Source organism: Pollicipes pollicipes, unplaced genomic scaffold, assembly GCF_011947565.3.
Source record: "Pollicipes pollicipes isolate AB1234 unplaced genomic scaffold, Ppol_2.1 Scaffold_4740;HRSCAF=5597_pilon_pilon_pilon, whole genome shotgun sequence".
In the NCBI taxonomy this organism is placed as follows: domain Eukaryota; kingdom Metazoa; phylum Arthropoda; class Thecostraca; order Pollicipedomorpha; family Pollicipedidae; genus Pollicipes; species Pollicipes pollicipes.
The window spans coordinates 13,335,693-13,355,142 of NW_023596545.1; the positions used below are offsets into that span (position 1 = coordinate 13,335,693).

General features: G+C 50.2%; 1 protein-coding gene across 1 annotated transcript in view; it reads right to left on the bottom strand.

The window, feature by feature from the left end:
* LOC119097946 (inactive dipeptidyl peptidase 10) overlaps window positions 1–5,078 on the bottom strand; it is an 88,503-nt gene extending 83,425 nt beyond the window's left edge. The window contains exon 1 of the mRNA XM_037220886.1: window positions 5,004–5,078. Within this exon, the coding sequence (XP_037076781.1) occupies window positions 5,004–5,075 (72 nt within the window). The 5' untranslated portion in view covers window positions 5,076–5,078. The remainder of the gene's footprint in view (window positions 1–5,003) is intronic.
* Between the last annotated feature and the right edge of the window lie 14,372 nt (window positions 5,079–19,450).

Below are 19,450 nucleotides of genomic sequence, written 5' to 3' on the forward strand. Positions count from 1 at the left end.
AAGACGGGACCGTCCCCTGTTGGGGCGCTAAAAGCAGGACCGTATAATGCCGCGGCGATGAGAACGTTCGTCCACGACTGTCCTCTGCCGCGGCGGTGGGAGCGTGCGGGACTGTCCGCTGCTGCAGCGATGAGAACATGCAGGACCGTGCTCTGCGGCGTCGCGGCGCCGCCTGTCGGGCGCCGGCGCCAGGCCGGCCGGGTCATCCTCTGATCAGGATGACATGCCGCCGTGAGCCGGTGAGTGGTCGGTTAACTGGCGCCGATCGATGGAGCGCCGCAGCCCGGTTTGCGGTCCGAGGCGCCTCAAGGTCGGATGCGCCACAACGCACATGCCTAGAGCTTTGCCGAGGGCGAGCGCCGTATCGCGCTCACTGGGGAGCATGGGGCGGCCGTAGAAATGTGTGGGAAACGCGCGCCTAGTCAGATATGTCGCATTGCTGAGACGTGCAGTGCATCACACTATATGTGCGAAAACTGGATGTCGGGGAGCGGAGCTATGGCCCACTCATTTTGTCGAAGCTGTTGAAATGCTCACGCTCCTGCGTTGCGAGAATTGCTGCGTCACAGACTCATGCGTAACTTGGTATAACGCGTCACATGGTCTCATGTGTAACTTGGTCTCATCCGTCACAAGATCTGACGCGCCATATCATGTTATGTTTCGCGGGGTTTGATGTGTCACGTGGTTCAACGCATGTCATGGTCTGATGTGCCCCGTGGCCGGAGCCGGCCCCACTCCGGAGCCGGCTCCGACCACTCCTGCAGAGGAACACAAGTGGGCCGAGTTGATGAAATTGCGTGGTGTGTCAGAGGTGTCATCATCCAGCTGACCGTCCGGGACATCCGTGGTGTTTGAGCTAGCCGTGGTGTTCGTTTGTGCTCAGACCACAGCTCTATCTGCCGTCCCCGACAACGCTATCGACCGCGTCACCGCACCTGCGTCCGTAACGAGCACGCCCTGGCGCGACCCACTGCCGGGGCCGTGCCACGTGTTGCGCCGACGCCGCGGGCGCATCCCGCACGGTCCGCGGCCGACCCCAGCAAAACGCCGCCGGCCGTTCAGGAAATGTCAAGCTGCCGACGCCGCATCGAGGACGCCGGCGTCAGGCCGAGGAGCATCAGGGGTCGGAAACATCGATGGGTTCTTTCGCGACTGAAGATCAGATGTGCCCCACTCTTCTAAATTTTGGGGTCGGCTTATGGTCGCTAGGCATCACTGCGTCAGGAATTCATCCGAAATATTGACTGTTGACGTGCCGTACGCCTATTCCGTTTCGCTTTTCTATGATTTTCAGAAAGTTTCACTTTTGTTCCAAGGACCTGGCTCGTGCGCATGATTCAGTAGTGATGTTTTGTAGGAGGAAGTGGGATCAAAAGTGGAACCAGGGAGTTTTCAGTCGTTTGGTGATGAACACTCCACGTTACTTGGAAGACGCCCAGTCAGCATATAAGTCGAATTGCATATGAGTTCGCACAGGCACATTCGTCATTTCCTCTTCAATAGCCACCATTTAAGGCGCACAGATGAGGCGCCTCAGACGGCAGCCAGGCCGTTTCTCTAATCTCTGTCCGCGGCTGGAGTCATCACGCTATTTTGGACACGCCTCGAATCTGAGCCCCAAATCCCACCTTCAACTGAGCACTGGACAAAAGGCCTCCTCAAGCATGATTGCAGACGTCCTTTTCTGGGATCGGCCACTATTTTTGACGGCGTGACCGGAGGAGCAGATCGACTCGCCTGGTTAGTGGTCGTCTGGATTTGAGCTGGTTTTCATTGGCGATCGACACGGCGCGCCTCCCGAGACATCACCGTTACGACTGGAAGCGCAGAGTTCTGGGCAGTAGACATTGCCATCAGAAAGGTGTAGACTGCAAAGGAAAAGCGTCCAGCACAAGTTTGATGAGCATTAGTGAAAGAATCTCCTGAAGAAGGTCTAACGACGGTGATGAAGCCTGCCCGTGGTGGGACGCAAACATGTTCTGTCTGGTGCTGCACATGAAGGCTTGTATTTCAAGCCGACATATTCCTGTCACCGATGCGCGCGGACCCTCTGCGCCCCTCTCATGAGGGATCAGGAATTTATATTTCCCTGATGTGAGATACAATTACTTATCAATGTGCCATGATTGTGTTTGGGCAATCGAAAGGAGTCCTGATTATCGAACAAGCAGTGTCCGAGCGCTTGATAAGCCACTTTAGACAGTACTGGCTGTGTGACATAGCGCACGTTATCTAAATCTCAAAAGCAGCGACCGCGGCTCCGTGACTCCGCCAAACCATTAGTTGCCCAGCACCAAGCTGGCCTGCACCGCGGCAGGACGCAGCTACTATTGATCTCCGTCTGGTCGTCCTCGTCACATCCGTATACTTCGACTTAGAGGAAGGCCATAATGAAGACGCACAAAGTGTGAGCTAACGCCTTCCAGGAAGAGCAGCCGAGACGCGCCGTAGAGCGAAGTTTCCTGCTCTCGGTCCCGGTCTGAGCGACGGAGCCGGCCTTCAAGGAAAAGCAATGGCCGGAAGACAACCAACACCGAGCGGACGAGACGGTAGCAAGAGAAGGACAAGAACACGACGTAGCTCGTGGTGGTCTTCCACTCAGGTGAGTGACAGAGATCGCGAAAGTCTCCTTGCTGCGCGTCGCCGTCGGTCCCGGGCACACGATTCCGTGTTACATAGGAGGAGTGACGTTACACCGGTCCCCTCCCCCCGGGTATTTATGCTAAATCCACGGGGGGGGGGGGGCGAGGTGATCAAACCTGTACTAGAACTGAGCACGAAAAGGGCTTGATCTATTTCGCATGCAAGAGGTCAAATGGCACCGACCATAGGGGGCTTGAAAAGAGGCTTGAAAAGCGACTTGGCAGGACTGGGAGAGTGGTGGGGGAGGAGGGAGGGGAGGGGAGAGAGCCTACAGGCACCACACTGCCGGCCAAGGACACTGTACTACCGCACTGATCTCTTTAGCACCGTGGACACGACGTTTGGTTGGCCGGCTTTGTCATCAGGTGCAGATACTGTGTGTGCCAATGCGTGTGCGTGTGCGTGTGTCGTGAACACGTGTTTCTTAATAGGGGGGGAAGTGCGGTGCAGCCAATCAAACCACGCATCTGTAGGTGTTCGAGCGACCAGCGCGGATGTAGATTCCTTCTCGGACAATGTGAAACCCGCAACCCGCAGCCCACCGCCCGTGCGTGAGGTCGAGGGCGGCGTGGGGGTGGGCTGGGGAGAGAGAAGACGCGGTCACACCGTGGTCTTCGCCTACAGCTGCATTCACACTACGCTGTACATTTACGTAACACTGCTACGCGGAGTCTGTACCTATTCCGTAAGTCGTTCCGACATGCTGACGTCACGGCCGAGAACGGCAAGTGGCTTCGTCTCGCCTCCACTGTACGCGAGACGCACACGTCTGCCCGGACACGCTGGCGCTCGTCGACGATTCTTAAAATATATGCGCAGATAATGCGCATGCAATTAGTTATATATATATATATATATATATATATATATATATATAAACGTGTGTGTGTGGGTGTGGGTGTGGGTGTGTGTGTGTGTGTGTGTGTGTGTGTGTGTGTGTGTGTGTGTGTGTGTGTGTGTGTGTGTGTGTGTGTGTGTGTGTGTGTGTGTGTGTGTGTGTGTGTGTGTGTGTGTGTGTATGTGTGTGTGTGTGTGTGTGTGTGTGTGTGTGGGCAACGCAAACGACCTCTTATATATCACTCACTATTTAATCACATTGCTTACATAATTTGGATCACCTACCATGCTTAACATGGCATAAGCCTGGTGTTAAATGTCCCTTGCTATACGATCGACCCATTGCGAAAACTTGGAATCATGAAAGCCCTTTTCATTAGAAATTCTGCACAACATATATATATATATATATATATATATATATATATAGTACAATATAATAGCTTTGTGACTCGTTGGTACCTTACAAGAGTATGTGACGCATGACTTAGCTCTTGAATTTGTCAGCTTTGCTCTGGAATCATATGACAGGTTGCGCAGGCGCGTTAAAACATAGTTAAACTATTTTTTAGCTCGACCCGTCATGTTAATCATAAGACAAATACCTAAATGGCCTTAAAGTTTGTAATGACACGCGTTGATTCCCCTGCATGTTTTGGGTATTTTGCTCACGCAAATCTGGTATAGAAAGGGAAGGAGGACGTGTCCTTTCCATTCCTCCCTTACAGTGTGGAAGCCGGTGAGACCAACAGAGGTAATGAAGGCAAGATGGAGTGGTCCATGATAACAGTTCTGCAATATTGCTATGGCTGGAATGAGGAAAACACCCTGAGTCTAGACAGGAGTTTGTTACGCCATGAAATGCAGAGCGACATGAGCCTGGTCTCTTTTGGGCTTGTTGGTTCCGCCCACTGCACGGTGCCTCTTTTGGGCTTGTTGGTTCCGCCCACTGCACGGCAAAGTCTCCTGAGGTTCCATCCCAATGCAGTCAAACGATCTTGGCGTGAAGGTGCCGTGCTGTCCATGTCAAAGGCAAAACTTTGCAAAAAAAAACATCGACAGAAAAGCACACGAGTCAAGAAACACGGTAGTCAAAAGCAAATTAAATGCATTTCCCATAATAAAGATTGAAAAACGTTTGAGCCCAGAAAGATGCGCAAAAACCTGCAAATGTTCAGGTCCTGGGTCACTTTTTGCGTGCGGTTTTACTTTGTATTAGCGCTGGGCCGATTACCCCTTTTTCGCCAATGGGGAAACATCCTCTCACTGCCACCAATCCTCGCACCCTAAGTCCTTCAGTTGCGATTACCAAATAGAAGACAGCCGTCCTTTTTCGTCTCTCAGTCGGTCCCCTTCGAAGACCGACTGAGGTCTCCAAAAATTATGCCGAAAACATTTCGCAAATGGCCACAATCTAAACTCGATAACAACTGTCAAGGTCGGACCCTTTTAAACCGACTGAGACACGGGGTGGGGGGGAGGGCAGGAGGCACGCGGCCCGAGCCGGCCGAGGACCGTACCTTGAGGAAGCGGATAGCGCGCTCGTCCGACTCGCTTTCGCGGCGGAGGTGCAGCCTGGGCTGGTCGCTCATGGTGACGCGCCGCGGCCGACTGCCGCCTCTCGTCGCCTCCGACGCGCCAGTCGGCCGTCGGCGCCGTCGAATTCGATGCGCTCACGATTGGTTCGGCCGTGTTCGGGGCCGGGGCTACGCGGTCGCCGAGGCACCCAGCTCGCGAGCTGGCTCTGGGTCTGCACACTGTCCTGCGCTCTCCGGCAGGGGTTACGGTTGACGCACTGCAGTCGACGATGAGTGGAGGGACTGGCCGGGATGCACACAAGAAATATCTAAGCTACAGCCGAGGAACCATTTGCTTCACACACGTGTGTTGTGGTTGTCAGGGCCTTATTTCGTTCGGAATGACGGATAGGAAGTATTTTCCTTGTGAACCTACTGGCCGTTTAAGAAAGATCGTAAGTCCAAGCACTGATGTGGCTACCTAGGCGAATATCCCCAAAAGAACGGTTCTTTGCTATCGTCTTTGCCAGAAAAGTTAATGTGTATCCTGTAATACCCTGCGCAACAGAAAGTGTATGCCGCAAAAGTTTCGCTATTTAACGTGCGCGATTATCAATCCATATGTCTGGGACTACTTGCGATAATTTTCGTCATGTTGTCACATTATCGTACTTTCCAACAGCTGAAATCGTGAACCTTAAAGAAATTCTCAACCACACAGATTGATAGGTTAAATCGGCAAACTCCATTAACAGGAGATTAACAGGAGATAACATTAACAAGAGCCTTTCGTAGAGGACCTATACAGCATGCAAAGCTCTAAAGCCGAAACTAAATCAAGCACACGACGTTCATTTCCAGCAAAATATGTATGATAAAAATGAGGAGCGCGTCTATTTCGTTGTAAATAAACAACAACCATGCATCCGGTATAGCCATGGTAGAGCGGTATAACCGCTCTGTTCAAAAGCGAATGAACGGCGACAATGGTAACTATGCACACTTGCTCTGTGAGAAAGACCAATTTCAGGTTCCAGTTCTGTATGTTCTGAACAGTTAGTCCATATCAAATCATTTGAGACCCATTCCAACGGAGACCTGAGGTTTTTCAAAACCTTAGAATACACACTGGCCACGTAAAACAATCTGCTCGCCCAGAGCGGCATAGAGAACACACGATCCTCGTGTATGCGCAGTGTTCAAAGAGAGTGTTCCACATCTGAGTGGGGTTTTTAACTGATATAGGTCTTTGAAGATCATTCGGTGCAGTTCGCAGCCCTGCCCTTCTTAAGGCCTAAACCCCTCTAGTTTCTGAGCTACATGACGTGAACATGGTGGGCTATTCCGCGAACGCTATTTCGAGGTCGCCCAGGCGTCCATGAAGATATCATGCAGTCATTCGAATCCTGCCATTTCATTGGTTATGCGGCGATCAAAGTCAAGAAAAATACGATTGTAGAGCCGTTCACATGTGGCGTTCGTGAGCGCGATTTCCGGACATAACAGCCGTCAGTTGGCCCTCAATCAATACTGTGCAAGGTACGATGTCGCAATCAAGCAATGACGTAATGAGAAACATTCTTACCAAATAGAGAAATCGTGTTGTCTAAAGCAGTTTTTTTTCTACTTTAAAGTATATCAAAAGTTATGACTGAGTTTATATCATCACATCTGATGCTTGCTTCAATCCTTTCAAATATGCAACATTCCCTTTAACGTCAAACAAATAGCGCTGACATGTATACGCAACATATCCTGTTATAGCCACCTCCGAAACGTAACAAGCAGCAACTAATTAATCGCGCTAGAAGGATTTTGCGCCGAGGCGCGAAGACTATGGACTGTCCTCGTACGCAGCTGATGATGCCCTTCGCGCAATAGACCAGCCGTTCGATCGCTGCGCTGTGATCATTTATTCCCAGCACTCTACTCGGCTGCATTGCATGCTTTCCAACAATATGGCCTTTCTGTTACAGTCTAGTGCCAATCTGGCTAGCACTAGGCAACCAGTTAATGTAGAACGTGCTGCACTCGATGCCCGAACAATGCTGAACGCGGCATAGTCTGTCCCACAGCGGACCTAATGGACGCGTCCGACGCTGAGCTAATACAGACAGCACGTCACTACGTCACTGAGTCAACATGATGCAGGCTATATACTGCTTCAATCACTGTCCCTGTGCAGAGCATATTCCGACCCGTTACTGAGGTACTGTACTGAGCCAATAAAGCCCATATGTCGGGCTGTCACTGAGCAAATATAGGCCGTACGTCCGGCACGAAACCAACGCAGGCCTCATGACAGTCCGCTGCAGGGCCATGACAGACCATACCTCAGTCCATCGCTGAGGCAGTAAAAATCGTACGAAGCCCAGTTACTGGTCACATAAACCACGTCAGTTAGTTGGCCACTGAACCGATGAAGATGTGCTGCCCTTTTGCCGGATCCGCGCAAACGATCTCTGTGTCACTGAACCAACGAGGCCATGCGTCAGCCCGTTACAGCTGTGCTGAAGACCACGTATAGACTGTCACAAAAGCAGTACAGTCAATGTACCGATCCGCCGACAACGGCCCATACAGACCGTATTTCAGTAGCTCACTTGACCAGCGCGGGCCGTTTGTGGGCTGCCATCGTCACCTGCCCTCGGCGGAATCGATCGACCGCGGCAGAGCTCGGCCATGATACCACGTGACCGGTTGGCAGCCAATCAAGGCTGCAATTTCTGCGGTGTCTTAGTCTCACAGCACCAATAAGTCGGTCTTCTGAGAATCCTGGAGCGCGTGGTCGAGGCCAGTGTTCAGAATCGCAGAACGAAGGCTCGGTGGCTACGTCGCGAACCGATTCGAACCTAGCCACCGCGTATGGACCTGACCACGTTCCCCCCTCGAATTCGGATTCGGATTTGGACTCGGAACCATGATCAAGTTCATTCCAATGGTTCGTAGTGTATATAATCAGTAACTGATTCATTTGGCAGCTGAATTAGATCTGGTTTCGCATTGACCAGTTTGAAAACGTGCGATCCGATCCAATTTAGGCTCAAGACACTAGGTATTGGCTTCAGGCTGGCACTTTATGTGCTCTCATGTTATTTCATCTGTTTTGCCTTGCGAATGTAGTAGGACGTTGCACCCAAAATTATACTGGGTGCTTACCATTGCACTTGAGCCGCAGCTGTGGGCAGTACTTGCGTAGGAAGGCTAGTAAGGTGTTTATAATGCCTACACAACATGTGATGCCTGGTTTAGCCAAACATTGTGCACTATTTGCAGCAGAACAAAATTTGCACCATGCCTTTGAACATCAAGTCAAGAACAAAAATCAGAATTTGGCCAATATGGCTCATTGCACCTCAGTATTTGCTGATATCTGCTTAATATTTTATTGAATGATTTTCGACGCAGCTGAGCTACAGCTGTGAGAAATGGAAGCTTGCTAAAATACGTAGAATGTCCTGTTCAAAATGCGATGGCTGGTCTATCCAAAATATTTCAGACTTATAAAAGCAGAACAAAATCTGCGTGATGCATCTACAAATTACTTCAAAGACGAAAACAATCGGAATCAGTCATTGTGCATATTCATCAATCATTTTTGTTTATTTTCCTTAATTTTTTTTATCGCCAGCAGAACAGTACTCCACGAACAGGCGAAGTCGTTTAACTAAAATGCAATGCAGCCACAACAGTGAAAACAATGCGCTGTTTTTGTACCTTTTAAGTCTCATTTGTGCAATTAAGATGTTAAATACCTACATGTACCGTGTGTTTTTACATACAGAGATGAAAAACTGGAGAGGTTCGGCTAAAATGATTAAAAATAGCAATTAGCGTGGGACACGAGTGTAGAGTGTAGGAATAGGAAACATCACTATTTTGTATCACGGATGTAATATTAGTTCGCACAAACGCTTTCGTTTGGTATATGAGTTACACCGGTGTGTTGATGCTACAACATTTTGCGCTCTTTCCATCATAGAAAACCCAAAAACGATTTCCTGAAATAAATAAGCTACTTGCATACTAACTTTATTCATTTTGCTTTGAGAGAACAGCGGGACAATTTTGCTCATCACGCCACATATCTCTCGGATCAATATCAACTGCACTTGATGCACAAGTGTGGCTCGATACTGCGTAAGAAGCTCACCATGATGTTAACAATGCCCTGCTTAAAATTGTATTCTTGATTTAACCAAAATATTGCATAATTAGAGAGAAACGCAGCCTTCGTTGAAGCATTGTGTCAAACACAACAACCAGAAGTTGTTATTGGAAAGTAGTACAAATCATTGATGGCCTGCAAGCAGTAAAGAACAAATATGCTGTTTTCACGTATTTTTATCATTGGTACCAACTAAATATTCCTTACCTGTTCTTACTTTGTGTTGTGGTATGTTCTGCAAGTGAAATACTAGAACGGCACGGATAGGACGATGAAGAACAGCAAAGCTTGTGATGGACGAGTGTAGGAATTCGAAACATCATTATGTTGCGTGCTGCCACCAGGGCGAAACCAAAAAATGGCATGCCGAATTGGGCTTGAAACTATGTGCACTTGGCTTATTACTTTTTCATTTTGTCGTGCAAGTAGCGTGTGCCAATATGCTCATTGCATCAAAAATAGTACAGGATGATTATCAACGCCCCTAAGCTATAGGTGCGGGGACTGGGAGACGCGTAGGACATTTACCAAGATGCCTGCAATGTTCCACTCAAGATGTGAGTGCTGACTTCCCAAAATATTGCATAGTAATTACGAAACTACAACATATGCACCGCGCGTTGACACAACTAGCCAGAAACCCAGATGCATCAACATGTTTTCAACATACACTTTTCATAGTATCCAAGTAGTCAAGGAATATTATGTTTCTGTGTATGCCTTTTGTGTTATTGATACCAACACAACATTCACAACCTACGTTTGTGTTGTTTTTCTTCAACTCTGGAAGTTAAAAGATGCTCAAGTTGAGCTGTTGTCATGGAGAACAACAATAATTGTGAAAAATGAGTGCAGTGCTCACAACAATTACTGTGCTGTGCCCTACTTAAGGAATTTAGTATTCACACTACTCTATCTAAGTACTTAAGCCAGGGACTGAGAACTGGAACTGGGATTCCATTAGTTTGCACTCAAATGAAGCAGCTTTAAAAACAAACACAATCAAATGCATCCTTCTACGTAACTTGTTGATTCGTCGATGTTTCCCGTGTTTTTACCTATTTCATTGCAGCCATTTTATCTTTTTTTCAATCGTTTCACATTCTGCAGCATTTTTGAACTATAGCAGAATCCCGTTTGAGTTTCCGGAATAATTTTCCAGACGTTTTGGCACTGGTTACAGCCATTTTGTTTTATATAATCGAAAACGTTTCCTGAAATTGCATCCTTCTGCCTAGTTTTTATATTCCACTTATTCTCACGGCTGCCATGGTTATTGCAATTAATTGTGGGGTGTGGGGGGGGGGGGGGATGCAGGTAAAACATGTCCTCGATGTGGCTGGTGGGCTCACCGCCCCCTCATATTGCCCTCAGAGTTACACTTTTTACCATCGTACCGTGCAAAATTGCCTGTTTTAGATCCTTCTTCCGCAACCTACATCAGATCACAGTCCCACTTCTGCGTTGGCCCGCAAATTTCAGGCATAGCTCAAGATCGCTGCTATCATTTACTGAGGTCAATATGACATGCTCAGTATGGGACTATTTCGTAGCGGAGTGAAGCCACATACGTTTATCGCGTTGTATGGTTCTTCCACCAACACGATGGCGGAGGTGAGCACACCTTACATTCGCGCATTGGATGGGTAAGAATTACATCAATAGAAATGAATAGAAATGAACGCTTTTGATTGGCACAGCGAGCGGCGTAAGCATGTAGCGAGAAGTGCATTTGTGAAACATGTGTGTCGCCGATACTGTGTCCTAACCACGCGCTGTGTCGCTGGTATATACTTGTTTTGTAACCACCACCTTGCAGCGAAATGAGTATCCAAGTAGACATGCTTACCAAAGCCAAAGCACCCTTCGAAAGAGTCACTGTCCTAAATGTCATTATGGATAAATCAAAGCCATGGTGCGCGTGCCAATAAATTTGCATGATAATGACCCCAAATTTGTAGATATTTACCCTGAACAAAGGGTTGCAGGCTTTCGCAACATCTATTGTACAAGCATTGTGGTCAGTTGGTGCAGTGATGACTTAACATAGCACACACGTTGGGAGAAGTCAAACAAAATTAACCTATGACTGGCGTGACGATGCGAATTGAGTCCGAAGAAATTGCTTCCGGCGGAGCGGCTAATTCAAAGCAAAATTGACAGCTATTCAGGGGAATCTCGAGGAAACTAGCGCAGCCGACCAAATCGGAAACGTCTGATCTAACTGTAAGGAAAAAGTAAAAAGGAGAGGGACTCCCTTTAATGAACCTTTTGGGATTCAGGAAATTCGTGCGCTTTTATGAGATCTATCGACCCGGAGCCCCTTCTGATACTGTGTCGAGTGATATTTTGGTATCCGGATCCATCATCAAGGTCCACGAGCATATCAAGTGCCACCCTCCCCGGCAATCGTTCATGCCTAATCCACGCGTGTAGGCTGGTTCGGCGCTTACCACGCATGGAAACAGCAATGAATCCGACGAACAGCGGGCGCCGTGGAGGAGGGAGGGGGCGAGGGACCGCGATTCACCGAATGAACGTCTAGGTCCACCGCACGCGGCTGAAGTCGGGAGCGTGGGCCGCCTGAGTGGGCGGGTGCGGGCGGGGCAGCGGGCAAGACAAGAGACCAGAGCTCTTGCGAGGCGCGAGACGGAATCCAGCGACACGAGCCGAGGGCTTAGCGAGATGTAAGCCACGGTTTTAGCGAGACGCCAGCCGAGGCTCTAGCGAGACGCAATGCGGGAGAGTCTGGGGAGACTCAAGCCTCGGGGTTAAAGGCAGTGTTTGACATTTACATGTGGTTTTGAACTGAAATAGCCATCTTGAAGACCTTTCGGTGCTGTTCACAGTCCTAATCTTCTTAATACCTTAACCCTCTAATTTCTCATCTATACGCGCGAGGAGATGTGCCAACTATTTTGGGGAGGCCATTTTAAAAACACTCAGGCATCCATGACACCGTAATAGCGTCAATGGAATCCTGCCATTCTATAGGCCATGCGGCCATCAAGGCCAAGAGAAATATTACGTTGATACGTTCATATCTGGTGTTTGTGGACGCGACTTCTAGCTATACCGGCCGTCAACTGGCTCTCAATTATTGTCGCGCAAGATTCTGTGGCGTAATCAAGCCATGACGCATTGAGGAATACCAATTTTATGAGTAAGCCTGTTTCATCATATCTGATGCTTGCTTCAATATGTTCAAATGTGAAGCATTCCCTTTAGCGATGGACGCAAGGCGAAGGTCTGGCGAAGCTCAGAGTCTGGCGGGGCGTGAGACGTGGGAGTTGACTCGTGGTATAATCAGGCGCGTAATGTGAGGACGGGGTATGGGGCGACTGGGCTTTGCACCGTCACCGATGAAGAGGCGTGTCACTCGAGCCACCGGGGATGCGCTGTTCATGCGCGGTTTGTCCCGGCCATGCTGCCTAGGCCCAGATCGGGAGAAATTGGGTCACGAGATAATATTGATGCTTGCCAACGCCTGGCAGGATAAAATTTATCGGTACCAGGTGTTTGCCGAAAAGCATTAAAGTTATTCTCTAATCTGCTTTACCACCCGTTGCATGCAAGTTAAGTTACTGAATCTTTAACACGAGCTCGGGCGGGGTCAAATTGACCCGCCCAAAGGTTTTTTCCAGGATTATTATAGAACGGCGCGGCGTAGCCGTGCTCAACCTTGCTTGACTGACGAAAATTGAATAGCAGATATTGTCATGCATAAAAGTTGGATGTACCTTGTAAGGTCGCTGACCTATGGCAGGTCAAAGTCAGGCCATGGCTGTCGGCGAATGTCATTTAATGGGAATCGTTCACTGTGATGCAACAGCAGAGCGTTAGACGAAGCCATGCATATCTGAGATAGGTTTTGAGCAATAAGCAAATTGCACTTAGAATTGCAACCAAAACCACTGACCTCAGGTCATGTATAAAGGTCAGACTGAGGTCAAAACTACTTTGTTTTTTATGCTCGGGGCTTGGTTAACTCTTGTGCTCGTTTCGTTTATATTAAAGGCAGGGACCGCAACAGACGTGTTCCATTAATTTTGTTCATGGTCAGAGTAAGCCACTGGCCTAAAATGAACAAGGTCAATATTTGTTTTAAAAAACATACCACCTAGCGTAATCTCTGGCGCTTATCCGAATAGCAAAATAGGAACAGCGTCGTGGGTATCTGGTCCCCTTTGGCCTAACAAAGGTCAAACAAGGTCACTGACCTTAATTGGACATCAACGCCCCCTTGCTCAGAACAGGTATCTAGCTTTACGTTGACTGCATGTGGGGATTTGGTGCCACTTGAAACACCAGTCTAGAGTTTGACTATATTTGACCCTTTCGACTCCAAGGTCATGACTAAGGAACGTCAGTTTTTGACTCAAGTGAGTTCACGAACGGGTCAACCCACCCAATCAATTTGGTGTCTCTAGCTATCTCACTTTATGAGATCTTAGAGGTATCAAATTGACCCCTGCCAGAACGACGGGCATTCGAACGGCCATGCGAGCGCGCGTTAAAACAAAAATTTTGGGGATTTAGACACGCCTCATCCGAGCTAGTTTCGACCCAGGTGCTTTTACCAACTAATTCTATGTGATGGCCCTTTGCCGGCCATTGGCTCTGACGTTTAACTCGTCCTGCACTAAGTGCAGGTTTGATACTTGTTGTGTTGGACTAAACGATTTGTGCCTTGTTATACTCGCAGTCCTGAATTTCCTTCCTGATACCAGTAAATTGCTGTCATCAACTACAAATGGTTAGGCGATACTTACTGGCCAACATACACGTCACTACGGCGGCGTGGGCCCAATTCTTACCGGTCCGTTCGCTGCGCCAGGGCCACCCGCACCCGGCCAACGATATTTTGATCAACGGCGACGTACCGGCCCCTTGACGTCGCCCGACGTGAATAACCAATCACGTGTCCCCCTGGGGAGCTGCGATTCGGTAACAAGGTACCAGCCAACGAATCGCTTTACGGGGACCCCGGCGCAGCTCGCTCACGCGGAGAGAACGCCTGACCTGCTCGTACTGGGCCAGCGCCACGGAGCTAGTACACCGCATTATCAGCAAGTGCCGCAGGCCCATAGCTGGCCAGCCTTCGAAGGACCAGTGGCTGGTCGGCCTTCGAAGGCCCAGTGGCCGGCCGTTTGGACGACATTACACTGTACGTCGACCCTTTGCGATCGCAGCATTGCTGCTTCTCTCGCCGGGCGATGGTTGCAAGCCCGCTCGAAACACACGACTCAAAAATTCAGATCGGTTTGCGCTTATCTAACTGACGCGTGGCGGCAAAAAAAGAATCGAGGAAACTGCCGTGAGTTTCTTAAACAGCCAGTCAACGTGTTTGCATGTATAGAAGCGCACTGTTAGAAAATACTGGCCTTAAAAGTTCATGTTTTTTGCAATACCCTCTAAGAAAGTTGCTTTTTAAGACATCCCATCGTGCGTAATAATTCTCGGAAAAGGCAGAGAAAACAGAGTTACATTCTGGCAACCAATCGCCGCACAAAACCAATTTTCTTTGCTCAGCTCCAAAGACCGATATTTCACACTCCAAATCTCACGTGCCCCGCGGAACCCATTTGGACTATGCATTGCGTTGCCACGACGACCAAATGTAACAGTCTGTTGGCCGCACGTCGCGTCCACAAACGTGCGACGTTAACAAATCCAAGCAAATCAAGACCCGCGCGGCGAGTGTGTTCGGCCAGCCCCTCCCACTCGGCAACACTAGGCGGCGCGCGCGACGCAGGCCTCCGTGTACCTCCCGGGGGGCGGTGAGGCGCGTCCGCCGCGGGCGTCACGCCGTCCAGACACGGATCGCCTCGGACGGAGCACGGACCGGCCGGCGGCCCCACACTGCTGCTGTGCCAGCCGCGGGCGTGACCGCGGCAGGCGCGCGCCGACCTAGCCACAGGTGGCGGCCGCCCGGTGGCCAGACGCCGAACTACAGCCGACCGGCGATGGCTTCGATGGCTGAGTCTTTAGTTCCGTGCAGAATTTGCGTGCTCGGGGCAGTCGATCTGTCATCTGGCAATGGAATCGACGAGAGCTGCTGGCAGGTGGCCCGAGGCCTGCGTCCAGGCCATTGATTAGCTCTGGGCCTTTACATGACTGTGAAGCGAGCAATGCCCACCTTATAGGCATCGAAACCTGCTGTGAATGATCAAACGAGCTCACTAGACCAAAACAAATAGCATTCGTATTAGAAACTTGTGCCTACATGCTTTGCCAAGTGTTAAAGACAATAAGACACACCCTGTGACGAGAAAAAAGACACGTCAGAAAGCTCTGACGCCCGAAAGTAAGTAAATCCTTGCAATTCATGTTTTTTTGCATGCTTACATAGGCTTGAAAGTCGGCCTTCCCCCAAATGCATGCCGTCATAGACAAATGGTGTCAGGAACCCAGCCACACTGACAGCTGCTGTCCCGGCCATTCAGTTGCCCAGGTGTACGCCTGGCTCTAGCCTCTTTCAGCAGGGTCCTTAATTAATCCACTGCCCGAAGCTAGCAGACGTGTGTGTGCGGAGCACGGAACGGACACGCCTCTCATTGGCGGCAGGCGTCATTTGGCACCGTTTGTAAAGACCTTCGTGCGCATGTCATCGGCACAGGCCTCTGAGAACACTCTCACACGATGCACACCGTATCCATGGTAACGAGGATCTTCCAGACTGCACGGGCTGTCGATAATCCGCGTATCTTGCGCTGCAGCATGCATGACAAATCAGACAGAAGTTCGGCGGATAATGCAGCATTATCCCCCGTGCGTCTTTGTGCGACGAGCCATCACAATCACGAGCCATGTGTCAACCACATCAAACGCGAATCGTGTGCCGAATACATCACCGTGAGGGTAATGTTGGACACCGTATTGTGTTTCAGCTTGAGCAAGATTAAAAGCCTACCCATGGATCAAACTTTCCTAAGCCGCGAAAATGTTTTTGTGTCATAAGATGAGTCACATCTTGACTTCCAAAACCAACACGCAAGACTTGGTTGGCTATCACTCATATGTAAGGCAGAAGGCCTTGCATAAGGCTTGTAAGGCCTCTCAAATTGTAATTCAACTGTCTCTTCATCGGCCCCATAACATCACACCATAAAAGTTGGTGTTGCATTATAATTGAATGCTGGAGGCTCCGTTTCTCGCATTCCGAATGCGGCTCCATCCAGCGCTATTTGGTAACGATCACCGCGGCGTCGCTATCGGTTACGATCGGTCAGTTGAGCCAGAGCCGTTTTGTGACGAAAACACCACTGGCCTGACCTACCATGCACAGTCAAGCGATCTCCTGCTGGGCCAATAGCATGATTGCGGGCTTTGAGCGCGAATCCAGTTTCTCACAACATAATGCAGGAATTTGGGCAGGGGTTCAGGTTATGACGAAAGTTTAACTGCAAATAGAATACCCTAAGAACTGCACCAGAGCTCAGCATGTGAATGCATTTAAAACATATAAAGCCACAAAAATTACAAGAAAACCAAGACAAAAGGTCAAAACATGAGCACATAAGAATATTCTGGTCCAGCAAACACGGCCGCCTCTCGCCAAGTTGAAGGGCCACGTGCGAGTCAGCTCGTCCGCTACGGTAGCCATTCAGCCAAGACCAATCTGGTAGCAACTCTGACTTCATAAAGATGTACCATGACGTAATTAAACGATGACGCATTGACGGACACATTTATCAGATTGAGAAATTTTGTTGTCCATTTTTTTGGTGTCCAGGTTTTTACCCTCAAAAGCAAACCGGTACTTACAAGTGAGCTTATTTCACTATATCTGACGCTTGCCTAGGCATCTTTGAATATGGGGCATGTCCTTTAAATGTGACACACACAGCTTACTGGAGTTGCTCCGTCTGGTCCTTAGGTTAATATGTAGAAATGAGTGGCAACGAATACACTTGGCTGGGCATTACCATCAGATCTCATAACAACAACTGATTGCTGAACAAAACTGAACACATTGCCCAGTATTTGATCCTAGCAGTCCGCTAATAATAATCGGAAAGTGCCGTCCATGGCTGCCATGACCAGATCAAATAGTAGATCCTGATTCGATCCGGATGCGGCAAAATCGGCGTGCATGAGGGGGTAGACACAGTTCAGTGTCGTCACTGAGCCTGCAGCGGGCATGGTCGGATGACTCCAGTCCGTGCGCAGTCGTCCAGGTAAAACCACGCGCCGCGCTCGGTGACGTTGCTGTTCCGGCGGCACCCCGGAACGCGCTGCGACCCCCAGGCCGGCTGCGCCGACGGCGGCCGGCCGGCGCTGATTACAGGCAGGCTGCCATGTCGCCGGTGGTCACGCAGCAGCCGTCGGTGGCGCCCTCGGCCCGCCACGCCGCGGCTAATCTGGCTAACGGCCGGCGGCGGCGGTGACGCCCCAGGGCGAGGGGCTCTGACAGACAGCACGAGAGGGGCGGGGGGGGGGGGGGGCACCGCGTGACAGTGGCAGCCAGTGGAGGACGGGGAAAGGGAGGAGCGGGGACACCACCTGGCGAGGAGCACATCGGCAGGAGCTGGGGAAGGAGGAGCCGAATACAGCGTTCCGAAGCGTGTCAAGGACCTGGGAAGTGAGGCATCTTCCTGCGCCAGGGGAAAGAGGCGGGCCGGTTCTCATGTATTATGGAAAGGATGGGCCCACTGGGATGTCCACTTCCCCGGTCATGCCAGCTAAGAGCGGCTGGTAGTCGACTGGACGGCAGAGCTCGGAGCCAGACTGAAGGCTACGGTAGGGAACAGGGAGTGGCTGAGCCGGCGGCCACACACGCCACCTGTCAGCTCCAGTCGTGGACGGCTGGCCGGGCTCACGCTGCAGCGATGCCTCTGCCGGCCACACCGCGCTCCATTAGCCACGGGGCCATCAAAGCCGAGTCGTGCCTCTCGGCAGGGCAGGTAGGGCGAGCTCGTCTGTCAGTGTCCCGCGGCTGTGACCGATGCGTCAGCCGGCGCTGCAGGGCGCCCCTGCAGGCCCCTCTGTGCCGGGGTGCGTGCGGCGCAGGCGTCACTGTCGGAGGGTGACGCACTGCAGCGGAGTGGCGCACTCCCAGTGCACGTGTCACGCCAGTACCGGCGGACGCGGCCCCCCGCGAAGGAAATCTGACGAGGTTTGTTGAGAAGAATGAAGCTGAAGCTTGTATGTACGCGACCGCGCGCAATGTTGCGCTGCACGGGCAGTCGCCCGGCACATCCAATATGAATTGTTTCGGGAGGAGCGACGCTCGTGTCATCCCTTGTCCATAAAGCCTCAGTTTACCGTGAGTGACCAGTTGGAAGAGTATACGGCGCGTAATCAGCCCGCAATGTTGCCGTCTTTTTCATCTGGCAAGATTTTGAAAACCATTCGAGAGAACGATCCCGGCCATTCTCTCCCAAACGCTTGAAGAAAACGGCCAGCATTTGAACTCCTCTCATTGCAAATGACAGGTTCAAATGTGTTTTTTAAAGGCGCGCTCAGAGAAGAAATATTGAGATAACAACCAATTTTATAGCGTCGCGTGCATATTTAGTTGACAAAGTGATGTGTGGTATATCTTTCCAGTAAACAGCCGTGGGGCCATTGCCATATTCTCAGAAAGTTTGGGCTTAATCCTCTGCCTACCTAGTTTCCGTGCCTCTGTAAGACGAGCAATCCGATAGCAATGAGCACATCATCCCAGCAGATACTGAGCTAGACGTAAAACTTGGTATAGCTGCCATCCATTATGCCTGATACCGTCCCGTTCATATCCATACACGTCTTGTAAATCCATTCGCCTGGCGTCAACTGCATGCAGTTCTGCTACTTTTGTATACGGTATCCGTTGCCCCACATGCATTTCACTGTTGAAAGTGTAGTTTTAAAAATCCGGCATGATCCGAGAAACGTGGGCATCACATTCGCTCAACAGCCCGGGGCCCGCAATGACATGCCTTCCAAAAACCTTTCCTGTAGTCGCCTCATAGTGATGAAGGGAACTCAAATGCTGACGGGCCATGATGAATAGATTTTTAGGGAAAGTCACAAGGCTTCGAAACACTAGCTCTGAAAGTTTGGAATGCATTTGCAAAAAAACATGTCGGAGGGGAATCAAATGACGACTGCATGAAGGAGTCGCGAGTGACAACCGGCCACAGCCTGGTTGTAACCAGTTCAAACTACGCCGTGGCTCAAACCATCACTTTTTGCCAGCATGCAGTTCCGACTGCACAGCTTACAAAGGTCAGTTACTTGACGGCTCAAAAGGTCAGCCTTGCATTATATAGCCGGGACGGCGGGAGCGGGCGGGCTG